At 39.8% G+C, this 23,940-nt stretch overlaps 1 protein-coding gene across 2 annotated transcripts; it reads left to right on the top strand.

Annotated features, from left to right (window-relative positions):
• Positions 1–4,053: 4,053 nt before the first annotated feature.
• On the top strand, positions 4,054–21,370 carry snap23.1 (synaptosome associated protein 23.1). Of its 2 annotated transcripts, none has more exons than XM_079641258.1 (8): positions 4,054–4,212; positions 8,569–8,683; positions 13,787–13,828; positions 14,623–14,671; positions 18,036–18,153; positions 19,431–19,601; positions 19,699–19,843; positions 20,359–21,370. In XM_079641258.1, the coding sequence occupies exons 2-8, from the start codon at positions 8,612–8,614 to the stop codon at positions 20,419–20,421; spliced, it is 660 nt and encodes a 219-aa protein (XP_079497384.1). In that variant the 5' UTR covers positions 4,054–4,212; positions 8,569–8,611; the 3' UTR covers positions 20,422–21,370. The 2 variants fall into 2 exon arrangements, with proteins under 2 accessions (XP_079497384.1, XP_079497383.1); XM_079641257.1 differs by lacking the exon at positions 4,054–4,212 and adding an exon at positions 4,242–4,394.
• The last annotated feature ends 2,570 nt before the right edge of the window (positions 21,371–23,940 follow it).

Raw genomic sequence — 23,940 nt, 5'->3', positions numbered from 1 at the left:
TTTACAAAGACATGGCATGCACATACACACATGTACAAACACACACAAACAAGGGGAAGCACTTCCTTCCCCGTTTCATCTTATTTTTGTAGCATTTAAAATCACTGTTAATTACTCCTGTGTGGGATGCAGTGATGGGGTATAGCCTGTGGAAGATTAAAAAAAAAAGTGTTTTCTCTTCTTCTATTCCACTGATGCTGTCCTTCTATCGTTCTTCTTCTCTGGTTTGTGGTCCATGGTTGGTAGTGGTAGGATGCCTCCAGGTCTGAGCGTCATGTATGAGTTTGTCTCCTTTTCTGTTTGTGATGTTTTTGTGGGAGCTGACCTCAGTCATTAAAGTCAGTCAGTGAAAAGTAAACACAGAAGTCAGAGCGAGGAGAGAAACACACAAATAAAGATTGTTTTTTTGTCTACTCGAAATAATCCAAGTGAGTGGAATTTCTTCAGCCGAGATGTGAATTAATTTTCATTTGATTGGTTTTTGTTTTTGTTCCCAAAGGACACATGATTGTATATTCATATATTAGACTGCACCTTGATATTATTTTTGCTCAGTCTATCTTCTTCCGACGTCTAAGTCTTGGGATGGTGAGCATTGAGCTCTGCCAGTCAAAGCATGAAATTATTCAGATGAAATCACTTTCTCCAATCTTCAGCTGTTTCTCCCTCAGTGATGTGACAGCTAATCTGAACTGCTGACAACATGGAGGCTGAATAGCTTGATAACCTTTCGTCTCTTGTTTCCATCAGATTTCCAGCAGTGTGGCCTCAGTGATGGAAAAGAACCAAGTGCATTTCCTCAAGAACTGTACATATGCATTGTTTACTTTACTTGAGTATTTCCATGTTCTGCTACTTCATACATCTGTCTCACTACATTTGGAGGGAAATATTATATTTTAAACTCAACAAAATGTACTTTAGATCTATATTTAAGATTGACTTTTCAGATTTTCCTTAAAAAAACATATGATACGAGATCTTTGTTACCCGAAATTGTTACACAAGTCCCCAGTTTTTATTCTAGCTCTGTTTGATATAGCCACAACATTTCCAGTCTCCCTCTCACTTTCATTGGTTTTATAAAAGCACAAACATATATTTTTTTAAATACACATGATGAGGTTTTAAAATACACTGTTCAACATGTTGTTATCAACAGTTTGGGATTGTGACCATTTACGAAAAATCGGTTTAGTAGAGGCACCTGTCACACTTCAGATGCAATGCACTTTCATTGCAGAATTAGTACCAGTAACTGTTTACCTTAAAGTCCTAATATTTGCATATAGTGAGTAAAAGTGTTCATGATTGTTTTTTCTTTCTGCTCAGTCTGGATATTTGGTGCAGTTGGACAGAAAGTTGACGAATGAGTTGTTAAAATTTCCACCAAAAACATAATTACCCTCTAATAATTTCATACTGTTTAATTGTAATCAATGTTTGAGGCCCAACGAGGTAACATGTTTCTATTATTTAGAGAGAAAAAAAGCAAAAATAAGAGAAGAAAGGTATGCAAATGTGTGTTCCAGCACTGTCTCTTTTTTTTTGACCTCGTAATTCCTTTTTCTAAATAATATATCTGTAGTTGTACAAAAATAGAACTTTAATGTAGTACTAATTTAAAGTATTTCTCCATTTTGCCAAAACTTGTATGTCGAAAGTCAGATGTCCTTGAGGAAGACATGGAACCATTAAATTATGTTAATGCCTAAAGGCTTAATGTCCCAAAAATTGCATATGAAATGCTTCCTCTCCTCTTTGAGCTCAGTAGGTTTTCTTTAGATCCAGACTTGAATAGACAGATGGACAATAGACTCTTACCCCCCATTAGGGCTTGCACCGGCCAGTGCTATAGCTTGAAACATTTATCAGTCCTGTTCTGAAAGCGTTATTTGAAACCACTGAGTTGCCGCTGGTGCAAAAAGAATATCAGAAACGTTGTTTTTGGGGAAAAGCGAGGCGCATGAATAATAAATGAACCTTGGCTGTCCATGTTTGGCCCTCCTGTGAAAAGCGGGCTAATGGCTATCGATGTCTCTGGTTTCCATCAAATTGCTTCATATGGGAGCCCAATTCAAACGGAGGAAGAGTAGATTTCAGTGAAAAGGAGACGAGGGAATGAAATTATCTGTGAATATAGAAACGCACGCTTGGTCAGCCAATTCTTTGCCCTGACAACTATCAGGTACCAGTGGGATTGGCCTAACGTAAAATTAAGCCCCATCAAGCGAGGCCTTGAAAGCTTCCCGTGTCTCAATCCTTGTGAGAGGAAAGATGGATGTGTGATCTGACTGGAACAGCGCCAGGATTTAACAGATGTGCTGCTTCAAATCATGGGAAACTGCTGATCTGGGCTGTGCCAGTGAAACACATGCACATACACACACACACACACACACACACACACACACACACACACACACACACACACACACACACACACACACACACACACACACACACACACACACACACACACACACACACACACACACACACACAGACACACACACACCCCCACACACAAACACACACACACACACACACACACACACACACACACACACACACAGACAGACACACACTGTTTTATCCCCATGTATTCTCTTCTAGATCTTATTAATCACCTGATTATTCCAGCTATTTTCATTGGCTGGCGTACACATGGGAAATTAATTGGCGAGAATACATTTGGCCTATAAGATGTTGGTTTTGGCAACAACCAAAAAGAATTGCCAGGAAATGCAGATGGCGACCCCGCTCCGTTCTTCTCCTCTCTTCATCTCTTTCTGTGTTGATTTCTCGCTCTCACTGACACATTATCGGGCTATAGGCTAATCTATTCCTCTCTATCCTGTATTTTTGTCTCCTCGTATTCAACTAACTGGCACTATTTAGGAATTATGGAATTAGGGCAGCGCTCTATTAATGAGGGACTGCATGATGAAAGAACTTGATCCTGAACGTGCCATCTGTAGTCACTATTACACATGCTCTTAATCTATCACTCTTACTCTCACTACTTTCTATTCTTTCTTTCCTCTCCTTCCCCTCTCGCACTCTCCCTCACACACACATCCCCTGTCAAACACACTCACATTATAATTGTAATTACAGAGGAAGTACTAATAGCTCTTCAAGCACTGTTGGATGTGGCGTGAAATGGTGAAATCGCACAGCAGGAAAGTTAACTATAGACCACACACTCATGCATAGGAGTCCAGATGGACCGTGTGTTATTGCTGAATAATGCATGCTATGTAGACTCTATAAAAGATACATGGGTAGAGAGAGCTGGGCACCATTCAGGCACAGTGCGCAGTTCAAAGAGGGCGTCTCTGGAGCATCCCTTGTGCAAATTTGGAGTTGTTATAAAATGTTCAGCTTGTAGGTATTAAGCGATAGGTGACCCAACAGGGACACATATTTAGCTCGCCTTAGAGAGGGTAACAAAAAAAACCACTAGGCTTTTAGACATTGTCAGTTGATATCTTGGCTGGCACTCTGCCCGGTGTCTTTGCAGTCACCTTGAATGGGCTTTGGTGGTTTAAACCATAAAACTTTGGGAATTACACATTCAATGCTAGAGGCTCGTATTTCAGAGCACCTCTCAGAAGCACTATGAAAAATATTCAGCAGCAGTCTATCTTCATGTAAAGTAGAGGGGGGAAGGGGAGGGGGAGGTCTGGGTGAAGGGTAAATGCTGCACTCATGTGGGGAAAATGAGCAGCGCCTCTTTCCTCTGGAGTCATATGACAGGACATGCGCACGACCATGTGCTGCATTCAAGAGCTCATAGAAAGCTCCTTCCTCTGAGAATTTGTTTGAATTACAATTAATCCCCAAAAAATTAGGCCATGAACTTTCTCATATTCAGTACTTCCCTTTTCGGTGCTACTTTTCTCCTTTTAAGTACACATTTGACTGTAGCATTTTTCATTGCGTGAATAGTGCTGTTTGAGTTAAGTATAATATCTGAGTACTCCACCATTGCTTAGTTGCAAACTTCCTCCGTATTTATAAAGCCAGTAAACATTTGCTCGGCTTTGGAAATCGCGATATTTCCGACAGTCCATAAAGGCACCACGCGACACACTTCGGGACGACCACACGGTGAAAAGCCACTGAAGGAATCCAGAAGTTACCAAGTTCACATACCGTGAAGAAGGAGGAGTGACCAGCTGGTTTTTAATAAGGGGAGGTTTACCTGTAAGTATTGACTCCCAAGATAAATATCTGTCTTCCTTTCGCCTGTCAACATAGTTGTTCGAGTTGTGGCAGTTGACAGGGAAGCGGAAGTAGCTAACTACCCTGCTAGCCGCACATTAGCTGGTTTAACGAGTTCTCAACGGATACCTTGTTTACAACACTACAGAAACTTTTCAAACAATGTAAGAAAACCTTATATGCTTTGACAGACACTTCGGCGTTGTTCTCTGTCGTTTTCAAGTTGTTTTAATTCAGTTTAAAAGTGTCATGTTGGGGAGTTTACAGTCACAACGCTGGTGTCTTGGGTGTGGGACACTGTGTTTCCTTACTTTTATTATCGAGCCTAAAGTCACCTGTTTTTCAAGTGAACCTCGTTAAATACTTGCTCAGCACTTTACTGTTTTCCTCTGCTGTTGAGATAACCAAGGACAGGTGCATTGGTGTAAAGTAACTAAGTACATTTACTCAAGTACTGTACTTAAGTACAATTTTGAGGAACTTGTACTGTACTTGCGTATTTCAATTTGTTGCTTCTTTGTACTTCTACCCCACTACAATTCAGAGGGGAATATAGTACTTTTACTCCACTTCATTTTTTGTATACCTTTTTAGTTATTTTACCGATTTGGATAATTCTTAATGAGACTTTAGTTACACCTGGAGTAAATTCATAATCGACCCTGGAGTATACGAAGCAATAATAACTAGCTTCACCTTTAACAGCTTGATAAACACATTGAATGTATCAATAATTATAATCTAACGTATAATATATTATACTGAAATGTGCCAATCTGCATAATGAGTACTTTAAGTATATTTTGATGCTCATACTTTTGTAACATTTTGAATGCCGGACTTTTACTTTTAACAGAGTATTTCTACACTCTGGTACCTATACTTTTACTTAAGTACAAGATCTGAATTCTTCTTCCACTTCTGGTCAGGTGTGTGTGGACACAGTGTTGCATATATTTAAATGAAACGATGGAAATGATTAACAATATCATACGTGTACCTATTTCTTCCATTATGATTGGCTGCTGTAGTAAAAAGAGTTGACGATTTGTAAAACCCTCCGACACATAATGCTATGAAATAAATTAAACGTCATGTTTCTTTTATGTTTTTCCTGTACAGCATGATGTCATTGACCTTCCTTCTGGCTGTTTGTTATTGTAACATTAGGTCAGCATTATCAGTAAACCACCCTGCCCGAAACGTTTCACACTTAACCGTAATGTGTTGTCATCAATGAGGAGTGGGTGTTGGGGAACTGTTGAAAAATTAGCCTTTTAAGCTTGCTTGTGAAAAAAGATTAAGCTGGAGGATATGCATATAGAAAGATATGAATAAGAAAAGACGTGAGTGTGTGGTGTACTCACATCTGGAGGAACAGGTTTGGGTAGAAGAACAAGAAATGTGCTTCCCTGTTTGAGCTATTGTGTTAAGAAACAGGCTGTTGGTGCTGTCAGGACACTTCAACATGAATGTCCTATAGGCTTGGTAAATGATTCTTCTTGTGGCTGTGAACACATGTAAAGTGGTGTCAGAGTCTAGGGTTGTTATTGGGTGTGATGTGTGAAAACATATGGCTTCCTTTTGTATTATTATGGGCTCAAATTGCTCAGGGAATAAACAGATCTAGTGTTTACCCGTGTGTGGCTAGGCTGTAACCTTCTCATCACCTTTTCATGAGGATAGATCAATATTCAGCGATGGAGAGGTTTACGCTTTACTGGCACTTGTTATTGAAATGTAAGTGTTGACATGTTCATCTGCTCTTGTTGTGGTTTGACATTTCAAAATGAAGCATTGTGTGTAAATGAGTTCACCTACAGTGTTATGGTGGTAAGAGCACATCAATATCTTGCCAAGTTCAATAATCGGTTAGAAAAGCAGTCGAGCCTGTGTGAACCGAGTGCCCTATTTGCAAAAAAGCAGAGTCAACAACATTAAATCATCTGAACTGTCTGCCAAGTAGACTTTCCCTTTTCCCTTTTTGTTTCTATCTCAGGATGTTTGGTTGCTGCAGGTCTGAAAGGCAACTCAAAGTTCAGGGGTCATTTAGAAAAACAGGAAAAAGCTACTTAAACTTTTAAAGGAAAGAGTAGACCGGAGAGGAAGAAGGGAATACAGCTGTTTCCTGATCTTTAAAACAAAACAAAAAGTCCGAGCTTGTGTTTTATGACTAGCCACGTCTTTGCTGAAACGTACAGTGTTCCTGCATCACAGAAAAACCAGCTCAAGTTGTTTACTTTCAATGATCTCCATCTCATGTTACCTTGTGCACCGAAGGCTGACATTACACCGGTGTATTCAGTGCACGCTGTGACGCTGGGCTGCAGGAAGATCACTTGATGCGCAAATTAGATATAGTTAGGATTTGATCTGCTAAATCTCTCTGCAAGGTAGCCTAGATCATGCTGTGATCAGAATGTTTCCCCATGGATTAAAACGCAGTGAAACCACACCCATAGCATTGCTCAAGTTCTGTCTGCTTCCATCCGTCAGTGTAGGGGTTATACCTGGAATCCTAAAATACTGGCCAAGATATACGTGACATAATCGTCCGATCCTTACCTCTAATGGCGCATTTCCACTGCAGCGGGTAGTCCCGTTTAAGCGTCCTTAATCGTCCTCAAGTGGCCAGGCTAGCGTAGCACCGGCTAGCGGGTACTTTTTCCAGCCCCATAAAATCGTAGTTCTATCAGGCCAGGGCTGAACTAGTGACGTCAACACTCTCGACTGCTGATTGGTCAGAGAGAATCGTCACAAGATCGCGCGCGAGATCATCCCTAGCGTCGCATAGATATATATATCTAGAAGCAAACTTGTAGCATTTTTATACACGGAGGAGCTACAAAAATGGCGACGTCAAAGAAAAGCACACCTTGGTCGACCGAGGAGGTGACGGCGTTCCTACATCTCATTGGGGATGATCAAATCCAGCGGGAGCTCGACGGAACAACTCGAAATGTGAAAGTGTTCCAGGATGTCTCTGCACAGATGCCCCGCCTACTGCGTTGCTACCCCAGGTCCTAAACTGTAATGGAAATGCGCCATGGCCTCGGACGGCCATCGAGGCACCCCAAGGCCTGAGGGAGGACGCTTAGGGACGCTTAAACGGGGCTACCCCGCTGCAGTGGAAATGTTCCATAATAGGGGCTTTTATTCTGATCCACTTCTCTTAGTTATACCTTGCCTGAACTCCAAAGTCTACTAAGAACAAAATGTAAAATTGCACAACAAGTAGCCCTTAGTGGTCAACCACGATGAGCACTTCCTGCTTCTGGTTAACGGTGAAAACCTCTCAGCGGCACTTCCTCACATCATGCCCGCTGTGCTGTGGTACATTTTGTGCAAGCTCATGACATCTCCATTTTAATCAGAACACAGACTCTGCATGGAGCTATTAAGTGAGGATGCAATTTATCCTAATGTGATTAACTGTGGGAGTTCATTCCACAGGAAGTCACATGAGATCACTTGTAGCCTATAACTAAAGTATCTGGGCTTTCTTAAAACTAAAGCTTTCTTTTTCTCACCGAGAACTTCTAAGGCCCCATTTTTTGTAACTTTTGAGGAACAAAAGTGAATGTCTTCACCATTGCTCTTTAGCCAATTCAAAAGCAGATTGTATCACCTCTGCTGTTACGCAATCCGACCTTGTGAGCATGTAGGCTTACAACGAAACAAAACGGCTCATCATTTCATGCAGTTTACGGGGCTGTATGAAATGAAAACTAAAATGGTCATCCAAGCTTTGTCATTGATTTAGTTTCTTGTTCCTTTTCTATCAGCGTGTCCAGATTCCAAACACTCTTCCAGGGGAATGGCTCAATTTGTATAGGTTTTGCATCTCCTTCTTCCCCCTGACATCAACATGTTGTTTTCATGCGGTGACATGTTTGGTCCTTTTTAGAATAGTTCTCCAAATTAATTTTATATGAGTAACCCTCTGGATTAAAGTGTCCACTACAGAATGCTCTATGTATTCAGTCTTAATGTAAAACTGAGTCTAGGTACCTTTTACCAAACATGTTTGTTTATGTTTTGTGTTCATTTTAAGAAATTGATATCAGCGTGTGTGTTATTAGTTTTTCTAAACTACCAAATATTGATATCAATATAGCTCTCAAGAAAACAGTATCTATTATCCATAATTAAAACATTGAATTGACATCAAGCTAATTAAATCTCAGTGCTATATTTTGCTCTTGGTCTTTCACATCTTTAGAGTATCTTTTTATAGTTGCCTACAGTCAAGCTGGGTCTCAGGTTTGTTTGAGTCTTGGAGTTTTATGATAGCCGATGCCCACTGATGGGATCTCTCTTAATCCTCCTCTCTTTCAGGCCGCAGAATATCGAGCTCGGAGCAACGGGGGAAACCTCCAAAATGGACAGCAGCAAAAGGGAAGACATGAGTGTGGAGCAGATGACCATGAGGGTCAACCAAGTGACTGACGAGGTACTGAGACACACGTGTGCACACACACACACACACACACACACACACACACACACACACACACACACACACACACACACACACACACACACACACACACACACACACTTCTTTCTTCCTTGAAGCGATATTCTGTCCAAAATCGTTCAGTATCGCTAAAACTGTATTAGTACTTGCTAATGCTCAAACTGCGCAAGCTACAGACAAAAGCTGTTGAGCTCAGAGTATTTGTGGATAATGTGGCAGGAGTGTTTTTTAAAAGTTTCTATGGTAGATATTTTTTAAACCTTTCTTTGGGAACACTTCATTTTAATAGTCAATCATTTCTAACTCATTCTCTTGGACATTTGTTGGAAAATAAAAACAAATATATTGCTCTAACTGTTAGGTGTCCAATTCATTCATCTGCAATGCGACATTAGTCCGAACAGTCTTATTAATATTCATGAAAGTTAAATGTCAATCTAGATAGAAATGAATCACAATGTTTGGCCTGCGGGAGTAACTTAGGGAATACAAATAAAGGTAAAAGGTAGCAGCAACAAAAATGCTGGTTCTTTTTCTCCTCGTCCACCATGGTGTTTGTGAACTCAAGTCAAGGCACGAAGGACGAGCTGAACATGCAAACATTTTGATTTGTCTAGTTAGAAAAATGTATTGTAATATGTCCAATGAAGGTTAGACTATTACATTCATAATGAATCAATATTTACTTCAGTTTAACTTGAGCTTTTATTCAAAGGGAAAAAATATCTTCGCTGCCAACTTTTACAAAACACCGTTTCCCTTCAATCTGGAAAGGGAGATTTTGGGTGGAAATCCCTTCTTTCTTTTTTTTATTCAAGACAAAATTAGTAATTTGCACACATGCTAATTATGCACAAACAAACAAAAGCAATCAGGACAATGGGATTGTTGTTGCGACTAATTAAATGCTGCGAAAACTAAGGGAATAGTTTAAATTGCTCTTTTACTTTGAATCTCATGATATGTCCAACTACATGTATAAAGCAGCAGCCAGTTAGCTTAGCTGCTTAGCATTAAACACTAAAGAAGGAGAGGGAAACTGTTAGCCTGGCTCTGTCTAAAGGTTAGTTAATAAAAGACCCCCATGCAGACATTAGAGCATTAAAAATCCTTTAAAGGTCACCTATTATCCAAAATCCACTTCTTCATGTCTCTTCATCAACATGTGTCCCCTCTGTGGAAAGAGACTCTGAAAGTTTCAGGAAAAAAGATTCGCTCTCTTTTTGTCCTGATCCATTTCTATAAAACCTGTCTGAAAATGAGCTGATCAGATTTTGGCCACTTTATGATGTCATAACGATTTTTTGGCTTGTGTAACCATTAGCCAATCAGCAACCAAGGTAACCCCCCCCCCCTTATCACCTGAATCTCCTCCTAGAGCACCATTGAGTTCTTTTTAACCAAATCTCTCTCAGAGGGGCGTGGGGAGGGGCTCCTTATTTTCATCTAAATTAACAGACAGAGAATCAGCACTTTGGAAACAGGGCTGAAACAGAGGGGATTATGGGATGCTACAAATATCTGTTGGTATTTCAGAAAAACACTTCAGAGACATGTTTGTATATATATCTGAGACCTGTAATATATTGATGGAAAACAGAATAATAGGGGACCTTTAATTTAAAATAATCAAGATTATCATTGTTGTGATGAAATAATCATTTCAGACATGCCCACGTTGAAGACCGAACAATTTGACAAGTGTGTCATCATCACTAGGGCAACATAATACCAGGCACATATTATCCTGGGGTTGCTTAAATATTCAGTAGCATGGAAAGAGCAGAGGGTCTGTAATTAGACTCATTGTGTTCACAGTTGATTATAAAGCCACGCATTAATGGGAAGTGTGTGTGTGTGTGTGTGTGTGTGTGTGTGTGTGTGTGGCTTTACGCCTAATTTAGCTTTAGCTCCCTTTACCCATCTGCGCTTTTGATGGTTTGAATGTTGTCAGCTATATCCAAGTGTTTTATTATCAAGGAGATAATTGTTTCATCGGCACCCCAGGGTATGATCAGCCATCTGATTCAAACGGAGAAACATTGATTTACTCTAGCTGTGGTTTTAGCTGTGCTCTTCACCTTCCTGTAATTCTAATTGTTTACTTTTTTCTTCTTGACTGCGCTGTTTCTCTCGTGTGTGTTTCCGACTTAACCTCTTTCTCCTTTTCCTCCTCCTGCTGCTGGCATGGCAGTGTCCTTCTGCTCACACTTCTTCACACTCTTTGGGTAACAACTCATAGCTGAAAAAAAAGCATGTCTCGAAATATATCAGGGCAGCGATGGATTGTTGTTGGGGAGACTATCATAAGGCTGTTTCCATGTCCTCAATTTAAAAATGGCTTCCACATTGTGTCAAAGTTAATTAAAGGCATTGTTTGTGTGCTACTTTCTTATAATTCTGGTATATTGCAGCCAATTAAAACCCGTACTTTGTTTGATTCTCTCTGTGTTAGAATAGGACTTGAATTAAAAAGCATGTCGCTTGCTGGAACCTGAATGCACATCGCCTCACTGTACTTCCATTTAAGCCGTCCCAAACAATGATTTTAAAAATACCACACCATTGTCTGTATCTCAGAGATCCGTCCCAGCAACCCAATCTGGGAAATTTGGCTAAGACAGCAGCTTTCAGGGCTTAATTAGCCAAGTTTGAGGATTTTTAGAGACATAACTTAATGTTTATCCACCCAAATGATGTTCTGGCAAGGCCAACAGAAACCTGGCTGAGCTCAACACATCCATCTCGCCAATTCCTTGCTTGTCTGTGTCTCAACTCGCTGATTAATGTATTCAGAGCAAACATAACACAGAGAGGAGGCAGAATCTGGTCCCCTCTCTCTTGTTAACACTTCATTAGTGATGGGAACAATGGAGTCATGCCCTGAGTCACTTCCGCGCTCTGCTGCTTGGGATGCTCTGTTCACTGTGTACACATCTTGCTATTAATAGAGACATGAAGGCGTAACTCACCTGAACTGACTGCATTCCTGTTCACCAACAACTTTAGTGTGTTTTTGACCGTGTCCTGCTTTTAGATTAACTTTTGTGCTAGCTGCAGCCATATCACTTCAATAGTGAGTAGACACGGTGACACAGTTAGAGATTAGTCACAGAAAAAATGTAGCTGTGTCCCAAACACATGCTAATCTAATGCTGGTTAGTATGGAGTGGTCACACAAAATGAAGTGTACTCCAACCAGCATTATTCATACCAGACACTCATTTGTGAGTTGTGCCTCATAACGTCCTCTCTACGACCGAAGATAAAAAAACATTCACTTTATTGTAGGGCTGCTCGATTATGGCAAAAATCATAATCTCGATTATTTGGGTCAATAATTGATATCACGATTATTAAAAACGATTTACTATGAAAACATCCATTTATTGGAAAACAAATTTGAACAGTATGTTTTTAACAGTTGATTGCCTTGAACTTTAAGTATAATTCAACTGAAAAAACAAAAATTAATAATAATTAAAAAATAATCGTTTTATTTCGATTACGTTGTTTTTGTAATCGTTGCAAGCCAAAATCGTAATTACGATTAATTGAGCAGCCCTTCTTTATTGTCACGAAACGTTTAGACTCATACTCACACTGAAAATGCAACAACTTTAGAATAGTAGTTGATGATTCATATTCTGTCGAGGAATTTACTGATAAATTGACCAAAAGTTTTATCTCAATTAGAGGACTGCTCATCACTCAGGGGGGGACTAAGCTGCTTTTGTTTCATCTTTAAAATGTCAAACTAATGAAAATACAAACTCCAAAATGAAATGTTTTGTTTTACCAACAAGATTAATTACGATCAATTCATAAACATGTTAATGTCTCTAAGCTTGAACAGCCAAATAAGCTCTAGAGCTGAGAGACTAATTTCCAAATGAATAGAATTATGTTTAAGCAACAAGCACTCTTTTGTTGTCCGGATCGTCTGCATGTATTCATATTATAGGGTCGGAAACTGCTCTGTAAACTCACTATAACCAAATTACTTCATGTTCAATTGCATAGTTCCCTGTTGTGGTCTGATCAAATGAACAACATTATTTCCATGATGGGAAAGGACATGATCTGCACATGTTCCATCTTTGACTACAATTGTTCGATCATTGTCTCAAACCCAGTAGTGTCCGGTCAAAGGGTCGCGTGCTGCTAAAAATCCTCTAGTATTAACTTTAAAGGTGACCTATCATTTTATACATGAATATGTGTCCCCGGTGTTCCAGGGAACTCACCAAGTGTCAGAAAACACAACCCTCTCTATTTTCTCTTAAAAAGGGTCTGCAACGGATCTGATACAGACTGATCCAGATTTGAACACTTCTATGACGTCACAGAAGTGGCGCTACGGCTATTGGGCCAACTCCACCAATCAGGAGGAGACAGCCACGGACATTGCCGTTGGAAAGCGCTGGAGATGCTGTAGTACATATGCCAGGCCTGTAGATGGTGCTGTTCTCACAGAATCAGCCCATGCAAAGACGGTGTTAAATTGAGCGAAATGCGAAATGGCTAAAATGCATGATCTGTTTGGTATTTTGAAAAATAAAAAGTATAAATATGCCTTATATAGGTATGGTCCTATACTATGTTATTCAAATATAGCATGATAGGTCCACTTTAAATTGCACAGAACAGAGCAGCCAGTTCTGCATTGTTGTTCCTGTGTTCATTTATGTTTGATGCATAATTACTGCTGCGTATAGGGCTAATTAAAATGGTCTAGTAGTCATTTGGACTCATACACCTTCCTCACTTTCCTTTGCAAATCGGTAGTTGGCTGTCCAAGATAATCCACGTTAAAGGAACTGGTCATCTGTTGTTGCCAAGTCTACAAACAAATAGTTTGATGAGAAATGTTTTTAAAGTTTTTTCATCTTAGAAAAGCAAAGTGACTTCAACAAACTTGATGAATCTAATGTTCAATAGGCTTGATGTTATTTTTATGAATTGCCATATTTGAATCTTTTGATTGTTTTTATTAATCTTGCTCATAATAATTATAATTTGTTTTATATATATTTCTTATTTTTTGTACTAAAACCCCCTGTTTATCCTCTCCAGTCGCTGGAGAGCACTCGCAGGATGCTGCAGATGGCGGAGGAGGTGAGACTTCTGACACACATTCGTTTTCCCTGCTGCTGTGTTTTGATCACAAGAATGTGACTGTGTTGGTTATTAATCACCCCCGCCTGCATGACGATATGGAACATTTTCTAAATGACTCGGCCTTTATATGCTTGAATAATGAACTGTTAATAATTTGATATTCAGATAGTAATAGCACTTATTACAAGGAAATTGTTAGGAAAAATATCACTCGTCACCGGCTTGAGCTTCAATATCAGGATCCATGTATTTATTATCTCAAGAATGGAAGTAGTCACATACAGAGCATTTGGAACAACTAGTTCCTGAACAGTGTCCTTCACATGCTGATGTGCAAGAAAGTGTTACAGTAACAAGATGGAGGAATACCGGTTCAAAGCGGTATTCAATGTTTAGTTCAGATTAGCTAGGGCCTGCGTACACAATAAACATGACAGTCATATGCCTATCTCCATAGAGAATCATCATGTTAATCACATAGCTATCATATGCCTCAAACAGTCCTGATGCTCTTCTGGGTAATCACACATCCTGTTACATACACAGCTACGTAGGACCTTTGTTATCTTCTGCTACTCTGATAAGAACAGTTAGTACATTCAGTATTTTCCCCAACAGAAATGATTGTAACTAAAACACTTTTTTAATGAATAATAGTGGTAGAATTCTGAACAGACAACATCCTCATCAAATCGTTTGATTCTGTCCAACCCTGATTATTTCCATTCTTTGTGATGTATTACTGTCTGTAATGGTGTCATTAGTTCTGATCCGTCTTCTTGTGTTTTCAGAGCAGACAGACCGGCACCAACACCGTCGTGATGTTGGACCAGCAAGGAGGTAGATATATTAATGACAACACTGCAAGCTTTGATGTTTCCTCTTGTTGTCTGTGCCCAACAGTGTTAATTTCGTCAACGAAAACTATGACTTCAAATGTTCGTCAACGACCTTTTTTACATGACTAAGACGAGACGATGACGAGCTAAAAATAGATTTTCAGATGACGAAATGTATATTTTGTTTTCGTTGACGAGACGGGACTAAGGTGTTAATGGTGGACTATTGGACATTCAAAATACATGATATTTTCCCCCAATTGTCCGTCTTGTCTGTCAAAATGCATCCCTGTCATTGGTTGAATTAGTTGGGATTCTGGGAATTTGCACACGTCACTCACATTACACAAGTAAAGTGTTAAGAGAGTGAAATGTTGCTTTATGAATTTCAACAACTGATACGGTCACCTTGAATTCAATTTCAGATACCTGTATTTGCCTAACTGAATTAGTTTAAAGAGAGAAAACATTGTGACTAAAAGTTGACTAAAATCTAATGAGTTGTCATCGACTAAAACTGGACTAAAACTATGAAGGATAAAAAGGACTAGAATGTGAATAAAACTAATGCAAATTTTCTTTTTTCTTAAGACTAAATCTAAAATAGCTGCCAAAAATAACACTGGTGCCAAATGCTGACTTAGACGTATTTTGTGCTAACCTTCCTGAGTTAATATAAGCACCTAGAAAACTGGGTAGTTTTAAATATTAAAAAGCTGTGCTAATAAAGGTGTGTTCTTAACAGTAACCATGCATCACAAATATAAAAGATTAAGGAATTAAATGGTTATTTGTAGTAATTTATTTTATTTAAGTGTTTATGAATGCTCTCCAGATTTTCTCTGGACGGGTTATTTTTCTACATTTGTGCAAACTGGGGTTTTGTTTCATGCCTGTTAACTTTAAGTCTATCCAAGGGATGCTTTCCCATTTGGGAAATATCTGTCATTTTTATTATTTGTTAAACAAAGTGCATTATGTTCTTTTTTTGTTATATCCCTCTTGTTGCTGCTGCTATGACCCCATTAAAGAATCCTCACAGGGACAATTACACTCTAATTGAATCCATTCTAGAAAGGGATAGGTCAAGGTGATAAACAAAACAAAGTTAAGAATAAGAACTCCTGAGGCCTGTACGACGAAGCTGGTTCAACCTAACCTGGATATGTTTGAGTTAGCCGGTTGGCCTAATCCAAAACATACGTGCTCTCACTAAACGGTCCTACGACGCGGGTTATCAAGTGGATCGCTCAAGACAGCCGTGTCCTATCTAGTTATGCACGTTCACATAAAAGGGGCGGGGTTAGCAACATTTGACCAATCACAAACATGGAGAAGCGCACTGACAGCGCAGCGTCATACTTCCTGAATGAAAAGTGAATTATAATATTAGACAAATATGAAGACGTTAAACTTCAAACATCCATGACTTGGCAAACACTTTATCCAGGATAAAAGCCACATAGGTGAATACAGCTGGTAAAAGAAAAAGTGTTTGAATGCGTTTATGATATCACTGCCCCGCCAAGACACGAGTCATTTCATTTCAAACCTTTATTTAACGACATTGGTCCCTTGAGATCATAGATCTCTTTTTCAAGGGAGACCTGCAGCATATAGGTTCCACATGAAACATAAAACAATAAAGGACATCATACATTATATTTACAGGATACATTTACATAGTTAACGTCAACGAGCATTTCATTTAGCCTAGCTTTAAAAACATGCAGAGGAATGAGATTGCTCAGTTTCAATTCTTGCTGAAGATTGTTCCAAGCAAGTGGAGCTGCGCACATAAAAGCTGTCTTACCTAAGACAGTCCTTGCTCTTGGCACATCTAACAAGACTACATCATGCGATCTCAGACAATAGCTGCTTGCAACTCTCAGTGTTATCAGAGAGCAGATATAATACGGGAGTTTACCGAACATGGCTTTATAAATAAACGTGTACCAATGAGTGAGGCTCTTTACGGTAAGTGATGGCAAACCTGCCTTGGCATACAGGTTAGTGATGAGTAAGTGCTTTACAATTTGTGACAAATCTCAGTGCGCTGTGATAGGCGGCATCTAACTTGTTCAGGCAATGGGCAGGTGCATTCATATACAACAAATCACCATAGTCCAGCACAGGTAAAAAGGTCACAGAGCCTTTTCCTGGCCTCAAGCGGGAAACAGGACTTGTTTCTGAAAAAGAAACCTAGCCTAACCCTCAGCTTTTTAAGAAGGTTATTGACCTGAAGTTTAAAAGTAAGACAATCATCAAGCCAGATACCAAGGTATTTGTAACAGGTAACCACTTCAAGTACTTGTCCTTGCATAGTAACAATATCTAAAACAGGCTCTGGTGTCTTTTTAGCTTTTGAAAATAGCATTACCTTGGTTTTATAAACATTTAAAAGAAGCTTAAGCTCAGAGAGCTGAGTCTGAATAATGTTAAAAACAGCCTGTAATTTAACACGAGCCTCCTTAACGGAGGGACCTGCACAGTACATCACGGTATCGTCCGCATACAAATGTAAAGTAGCTTCATTCACATTTTCACCTAAACTGTTGATATATATGGAGAATAAAAGTGGACCTAAAACAGAACCTTGAGGAACACCATTAGCAATGTTCAACCACTCAGAAGACAGCCCATCACGAGTGGATCTGACTTTAATTACATTTGACTCGAGTGTTTCGTCAACTTAATGTGTTGCTTAAAATAATACTTCTGCATACAGTATGTGACACTGCGAGTGTTGCACGGCCAGATGCGTCTCAAGAAGCTGACTCAGATGAGGAAATATATGATACAGATGTGATACGAATGATAATGGGACACATCGACTTCTGCACTCAGTGCTGCGGACTCTGGGCCTACGTAATGTTACTTTGACCCGGTTACTTATGTTGTGGCAGATATTTAAGTAAGCTTTCTTAACGCTAATAATAGTCAGATTGCTTTGAAGATGGGAGGTGATATTCTATTAATTTTCACGTTCACACAGTCAGTTGATTTTTGCCGACCGTCTTTCCTGCAACAGCAGTTTTTCTGTATTTCCTTTCTCCTGTAATATGACTTCATAGCTTTAAACTCCGCACACGGAGCTCTGATTGGTCAGCAGGCGGTGCTTTCACTGAGTGGAGCTCTTAGCCTGCAACCTAACCTGCTCCGGACCAGGTTAGCCACTCAGCATAAGTTACCATGGAGATCTAGCCCGCTAAAAAGAGAACTAGCGTCGTAGGACCTGGAAACCCTGAGTTTTCCCTAAAGTTAGCCCGCTAAACGAAAATCCGGCTTCGTAGTACAGGCCTCTGGTGTGAAAAATGTACCTGGATACAAGTGTGACATGGTGTGTGTGCCTGTGTGTGTTTCAGAGCAGCTGAGGCGTGTGGACGAGGGCATGGACCAAATCAACCAGGACATGAGGCAGGCGGAGAAAAACCTGACCGATCTCTCCAAGTGCTGCGGCATGTGCGTGTGTCCCTGTGACAGGTACACTACAGCGAGATGCTGAGCCTCACCTTCACTGCTCCGTGTTATCAGGCTGTTCTCCACTCTGTGTGCTGTGCTTTGATTTATTCATGATAGTTTATGGAACCGGCATGTGGCTGGTTTGTGTTTCAACGTCACATTGAGGAGCAATATCGAGCAAACAGACAAGAAAGCAGTATGGAACATTTGCATATTTGTTAACTTGATTTGCTTATTTTTTTACATCATATTAAGTGGAAGGGCCTTTTCTTCAGGCATCTCTTTTCAGATGTTAACTGACTGACTATTGAATGAAACACTCCTGGTTAAAACAAGGAGACAACATTTCTGACTATTTAATTAAAAGCCAAAAGATTTGACCTCAAATTCTCTCAAGGCCTAACAGCTGCTGTGAGTTAAAGATTATGGGGATGATAATGATAATACTTTAAAAATAATAGTCGGATGTATTCATTTGGACACTGGATGATCTTTGGATGAATTTAGTAACTGTGTTGTTGTGTTCCCAGCTCCAACAACAAAGGGCTTTGAAATCTTTTTTTTCTTTGATTGGCCCCTCTGCCTGGAGCATTCTCCATGGCAACAGCTGCCAAAGCTCATGGGTATTATGGTACTTAAAGCCGTCCAACATGCAAAACTACAGTTGGATGCATTTTCATTAACGTATGGGATTGTTCCCTCATCTTTGAAAGGCCTTTGTTTCCATGTTGAGAAACACGGAGGATAATAACAAAGAAATTGAAGTGGGGAACCAAACCGGTAAAAAAAGAAGCACTCTGCCTCTCTGTCCTCAATACTGGAACAAACGCTTCCATGCAACACCTCTGATCTGTCAGTGTGATTTTTACATGATCACAGCATGAGCAGCGAGTATGACATGGAGAGAAGATTTACACATGTGCTTGTCAAATGTTTATTTTTGGGAGTAAAAGATTGATTGTACAATTTGTGAGCATTCCCAATGGCTTATGAACGTGTACAGGATGTGATGGATGACAGGTGTGCTGCTCTGTGCTCAGCACAGTGTGTGTGTGTGTATAGTGAGATTATATTTGGTTCTAAACATGGAAAAAAATCTCCCCAAATTGCTTTCACATTGGAGAAGAGGATTCTTTGATGAGTACCGTAAGATAAGGTAGGGAATCTGTTTTAACTTCCTATATGTGAGCCTTATAATCGCTTATGCCAGAGCCATGTAGTTGTATTGAACACTTCTAGTTTTTATTTGAACAACTCTGGATTTCCTGCCTTGTATTGACTTTCTGTTTTCCCTCCAGGGTGTCGTCTATCGAGAAGGACTCAAAGTACAAGCGCACATGGGGTCTTAGAGGAGCCGACAACGAGGATGACTCCAACGGAGGAAAAGTGGTCTCCAGGCAGCCGTCGGGCATCCGCAACGGGCAGGTCCAGGCCAACGCCTCTGCCCCCTCAGGACCCTACATCAAGAGGTGGGCCCTCCACCCTAATGTTGCCAGTGGCATTTTGTAAATGTTGAATTTCAGTTGCACAATTGACCGATTAAGACACATTTCTTGACGTTTACAGGATAACCAATGATGCTCGTGAGGATGAGATGGAAGAGAATCTGGACACGGTCGGCAGCATCATTGGCAACCTGAAAAACATGGCTCAGGACATGGGCAACGAGATAGACAGTCAGAACAAACACATCGACAGCATCAACGACAAGGTGGGACATTAATGACATTTCAAATGTTTTAACCTGTTGGTTGGGCCTCAGGTTTACGTGCATTATTTCATCCTTAACAATTCACAATCTTCCACTTCCTGTTTAACTAGTTAATGCAAGTTTAAGGTACCCTGTGGAGTTATGTTGGAAATATTAAGTTACATCCTGGGCTGCTCACTGAACTAAATCCATTTAAGTATTTGCAAAGCCTTTGAGTCTGAATCCCTATTATTGTCCATGTTCACTTGGTCGAAGTCTTCTTCTACTCTGCCTTTGTTGGCGCACGTCTGTTGTTCATCTTGGTGAATTACTGCTTCCTGTTTATCATTAGACAATGTGAAACTATTCCACGTACACAAGATAACTATTTTAAAACCAGCTAAATAGCATTAGAGTTGACACAATCCCCTGGTAACCTTTTAAGTGTTTAAAATATATTTAAAGTCAGTGAGTTGTATATGAAAGAGACTGGTAGCAACCCCTTCAACATCCGTTTCTTCTCTTTCTTCTTCCAGGCGGACATGAACAAGTTTCGTATCGATGAAGCGAACCAGAGAGCCAACAAGCTCATCAAGTAGACGAGGAACGCTTCTGCCAGTTTATTCTATCAACCTCCAGCCTCTGTCGCCACACCCATACACCCACTGCACACTCGCACACACTCACGCACAGAAAAGAAAAAAGAAATTCAGTCAGGAAGAATATCTTTGCCAGCTGTGACATTTCTGCATTTTCTAAATCGGCCGCCACCAACACACCCTTTGACACATGTATTTATAGTCATGCTGGACTTTGAGGGCATCAGAAGCTGCTCCGAGAGGAAGTGACTGCCTGCCTATCACTGCTGCTCATATCATATCTCACAGAAAGGGAAGTAGCAAAGTTCAGCTGCTTCTCTTTCTTCGTCACCTTTTTCTTAAAGTTAATAACTCAGAACTGTCTCTCTCTCTGTGTGTGTATGGATGAGCTCACGGATAAATGCTCATACGCTGTCTTTAAGTAATATACAGCCTGTCGTTCGTTGAAGGGTCACCCTAATGATACCCATCTGGTTTAATCGTAAAACATACTCAAATTCTCATTGGCTAATTGTGTAATTAATTGTAATGTATCATATGTAATAGATTTGAGATGATGTGCTTATTTAATTATTCTTTTTCAAGCAGAAATGACTTGTGAATAAAGTTGTTGTTTTATAAACACTTTGTTCTCATGTCATTTAAGCCATTTCAGATGTAAAAGCTATTTCAAAAATATATTAAATGTTGTGTTTTGGAGAGTCATGGCAAATCTTTCATGCTCGAATTCAAAGCACCTTCCCCTAAATGTTTGACTCGAAGCCAAGCTTGTTGTAACTTTTGGTGAGAGGTGTTGAACTGAACTGGACTTGGAAATGTAAAATATACTACTAATTACTTTTCCTTCAAATGAGAAGGGGGGTCAGTAAGCAGCATGAAAAACCTTCATCAGGAACTCCTCCAAAGCATATCGTTTATTTTCTAATAAAACTAAATATGTGAATCATGACTGTTGAATAACGGTGGATTTATTACCCGTGGGTCGACTGCTGTTCTTCATGTTTAGTGTCTCCTGCGGTTTCTCCCTCTGATGTAAATATTGAAACATATTGTAGCTGTTTATATGAATTTCCTAAAGTCATCCTGTTAATCTAATTTAATTTCTTTCCTCCCTTCCTCCTGGCTAATAGAGATTTATAGCACCCAGGAGGAGATTTAACTTCGAATGCAGGGTTCCTTCAGAAGTCTGAAAAATTAATATCCTCAGGTATTATATTGAACTGTTTGTAAAAGTATGAAAAATAAATGTTCAGTTCTAAACAGAGGGCTGTGCATTTTTAAATCTGCCATTAGTTCTCATATAGGCTGCCGTCATATGCAGGAGTTTTATCATGATAAAAACCTAAAATGTAACAAATTACTATGGGAAAAATAAGTTATAAATGTGCAGGAACTCTGCCTTTGTAGATGATCCATGGTTGTGTTGTAACAGCCGCTGTATCACAAACAGCTACGCTTGCATCTGTTATGTAAATAGCCAGTTTTCACAGCACAACTGCGGTGAAATGATAATCTTATGATGGAAAGCATAATTTGTTTTGTCAAATCCGTAGCCAGGCTGAGAAATTACCCCTGGCAGCAAGATGCAAAAGTATACACGTTAAATGAACGAGGTTTAGGGGGAAGCGTAGAAGCAGAATAAGTCCTGGCAGGCTCTATTAAGGCCTCACTGTGAGAAATTGGCTAAAGATAAAGTAATACACTATTTTTCATTCAGAACAATGGAAAGGCTCTCCTTTCACAGCACATCTCCATGGAAACCTTTGATATCTGGGCTCAAGTACACAGGTGTTTGAGAACTTCGTCACCATGGTAACCTCTGATCTCTGGGCTTACACACACACAGGTGTTTGATAACGTTGTCAATGTCCCTCCTCGACTCCTCTCTCCTCCCCTCCAGTAAAAAAAAGCAGAAGAAGAAGTGACGTCAGCAGCTTCATTTGTCTAATCCTTCCCCAGGAACTTATTCCGTTGTGAACGCGATCTGTAGTTAGTTCATGAGAACTAAAGAGTTCTCATGAACCTTTGTGGGAAAAGTACTGTGGTGTGAATAAAACTTTTGTATTGATTTGTTTAGTGAACTTTTTGGCATTGCAGTTACAACTCTCCGCCAACAGATGGGGGTGCTGCAGCCCCCTCCTCAGCACCCCCTCCCCCTTCCCGCGTCCATGCATTGCTAACCTTTGGTAGAGTTAGCTAACTTCAATTCCAACACAAAACCTCTAACATGCATTACATTGACTATTTTAAACAAAACGTAACTCTCTCAACTTGTAAAATAACGTTCATTGAACTTACCATTAAATAACTACATCACGTTTTTCAGGGGCAACACAAACTGCAGAAAACGTTAGCTGCTAACTATTGTTAGCTAAGACAGCTAGCTCTTGTTAAGGAAGTAACAATAGCCTCCTAGCAAACTTAAGGTTACGTTAACATTAAGGTAACGTTGTAAGAAACGAACCTTCGAGAAAGCTTTTACTCTCAGACTGGGGTGTAATTTTGTAGCGTTGCTTACCTCCAGAAGGACTTTTAGCTGTTTCATTCCCAGTAGAGAGAGCTGTCAGAGCCTCTTAAGCAGTGGGCGGAGTCACAGAAACGGCTCTCAACCGCTCTCGACCATGCTCTCAACTCCCCGACCGTTAGCGCCAGATAAAAACCATGTTTTAAACCACTTTGTTCCAACCACTGCTGTCTCGCAGTTCCTCCGTGTCCCGCCCTCTCTGTCTGTCACAGGACCTTATTTCGTAAAAAATATGTATTGAAGTCAATGGAGAGAGAAAGATTATATTTCGATCCCGTTTGAATTGTGCCACGAATTACACATATGGTGTTTGTCAATTTAAAAGGTAATTTTGCAAGTCAAAACAAAAAAATTTTGTCGTAAAACTGTAAAGTAACACTTTTTTTTTGTGTGAAACTCTCAATGAACTACATCTCTTGCACAACAACACACTTCACCAACATTGCCGTCACTACTGTCTTGTCAAAAAAGGGATTGACTACCCTCACTATCACCAGAATGAAACACGTCCAGAAGAATGTCATGCAAAGCTGCTTGACTTCCTTTGATTCTCTCTGAACTGCCTGATATTTATATATGACTACTCTTACTGTTTAACATTTTGGGTTACTTGATGTTACTTCATGTTAAGGCTAATAAAAATGACAAGGCTAAGCCGGCTGTAATGCTAACTAACGTGCTTGCTTCTAGCTAGGTAGCTAACTTGATCCAGCCACTCCTGGTCCTTTCATCAGACGGGAAGCGAAAGAACGAGCAATACCCATTGCTGGTATGATAACAACCTGGTACTAAGCACACAGGCCTCTTGTTAAAGTTATCTTATCTTAGCTATCTCTATTTTAGTGGAGGAAAACAATTGTGACATCAGTTATGAGTGACATCACTTACGCGACTGGGATTTAGTCTTTCTAGTCTTTCATAGTCTTATATTTCAACAGTTTTACAACAAACTGTGACTTTTTTGACATGGAAATTATTTTTTAAGATTGACAAAC

This window comes from Notothenia rossii (genome assembly GCF_949606895.1).
Source record: "Notothenia rossii genome assembly, chromosome: 7".
Taxonomy (NCBI): Eukaryota; Metazoa; Chordata; class Actinopteri; order Perciformes; family Nototheniidae; genus Notothenia; species Notothenia rossii.
The sequence above is the reverse complement of the archived record's forward strand: the minus strand, read 5'-3'. Positions and strand labels throughout refer to the sequence as shown.

Excerpts from the sequence above, each read along its gene's own strand:
- snap23.1 (XM_079641257.1), top strand. Across the intron at positions 19,602-19,698 it reads TCAGGACCCTACATCAAGAG|GATAACCAATGATGCTCGTG; the intron begins GTGGGCCCTCCA and ends TGACGTTTACAG. Across the intron at positions 19,844-20,358 it reads TCGACAGCATCAACGACAAG|GCGGACATGAACAAGTTTCG; the intron begins GTGGGACATTAA and ends TTCTTCTTCCAG.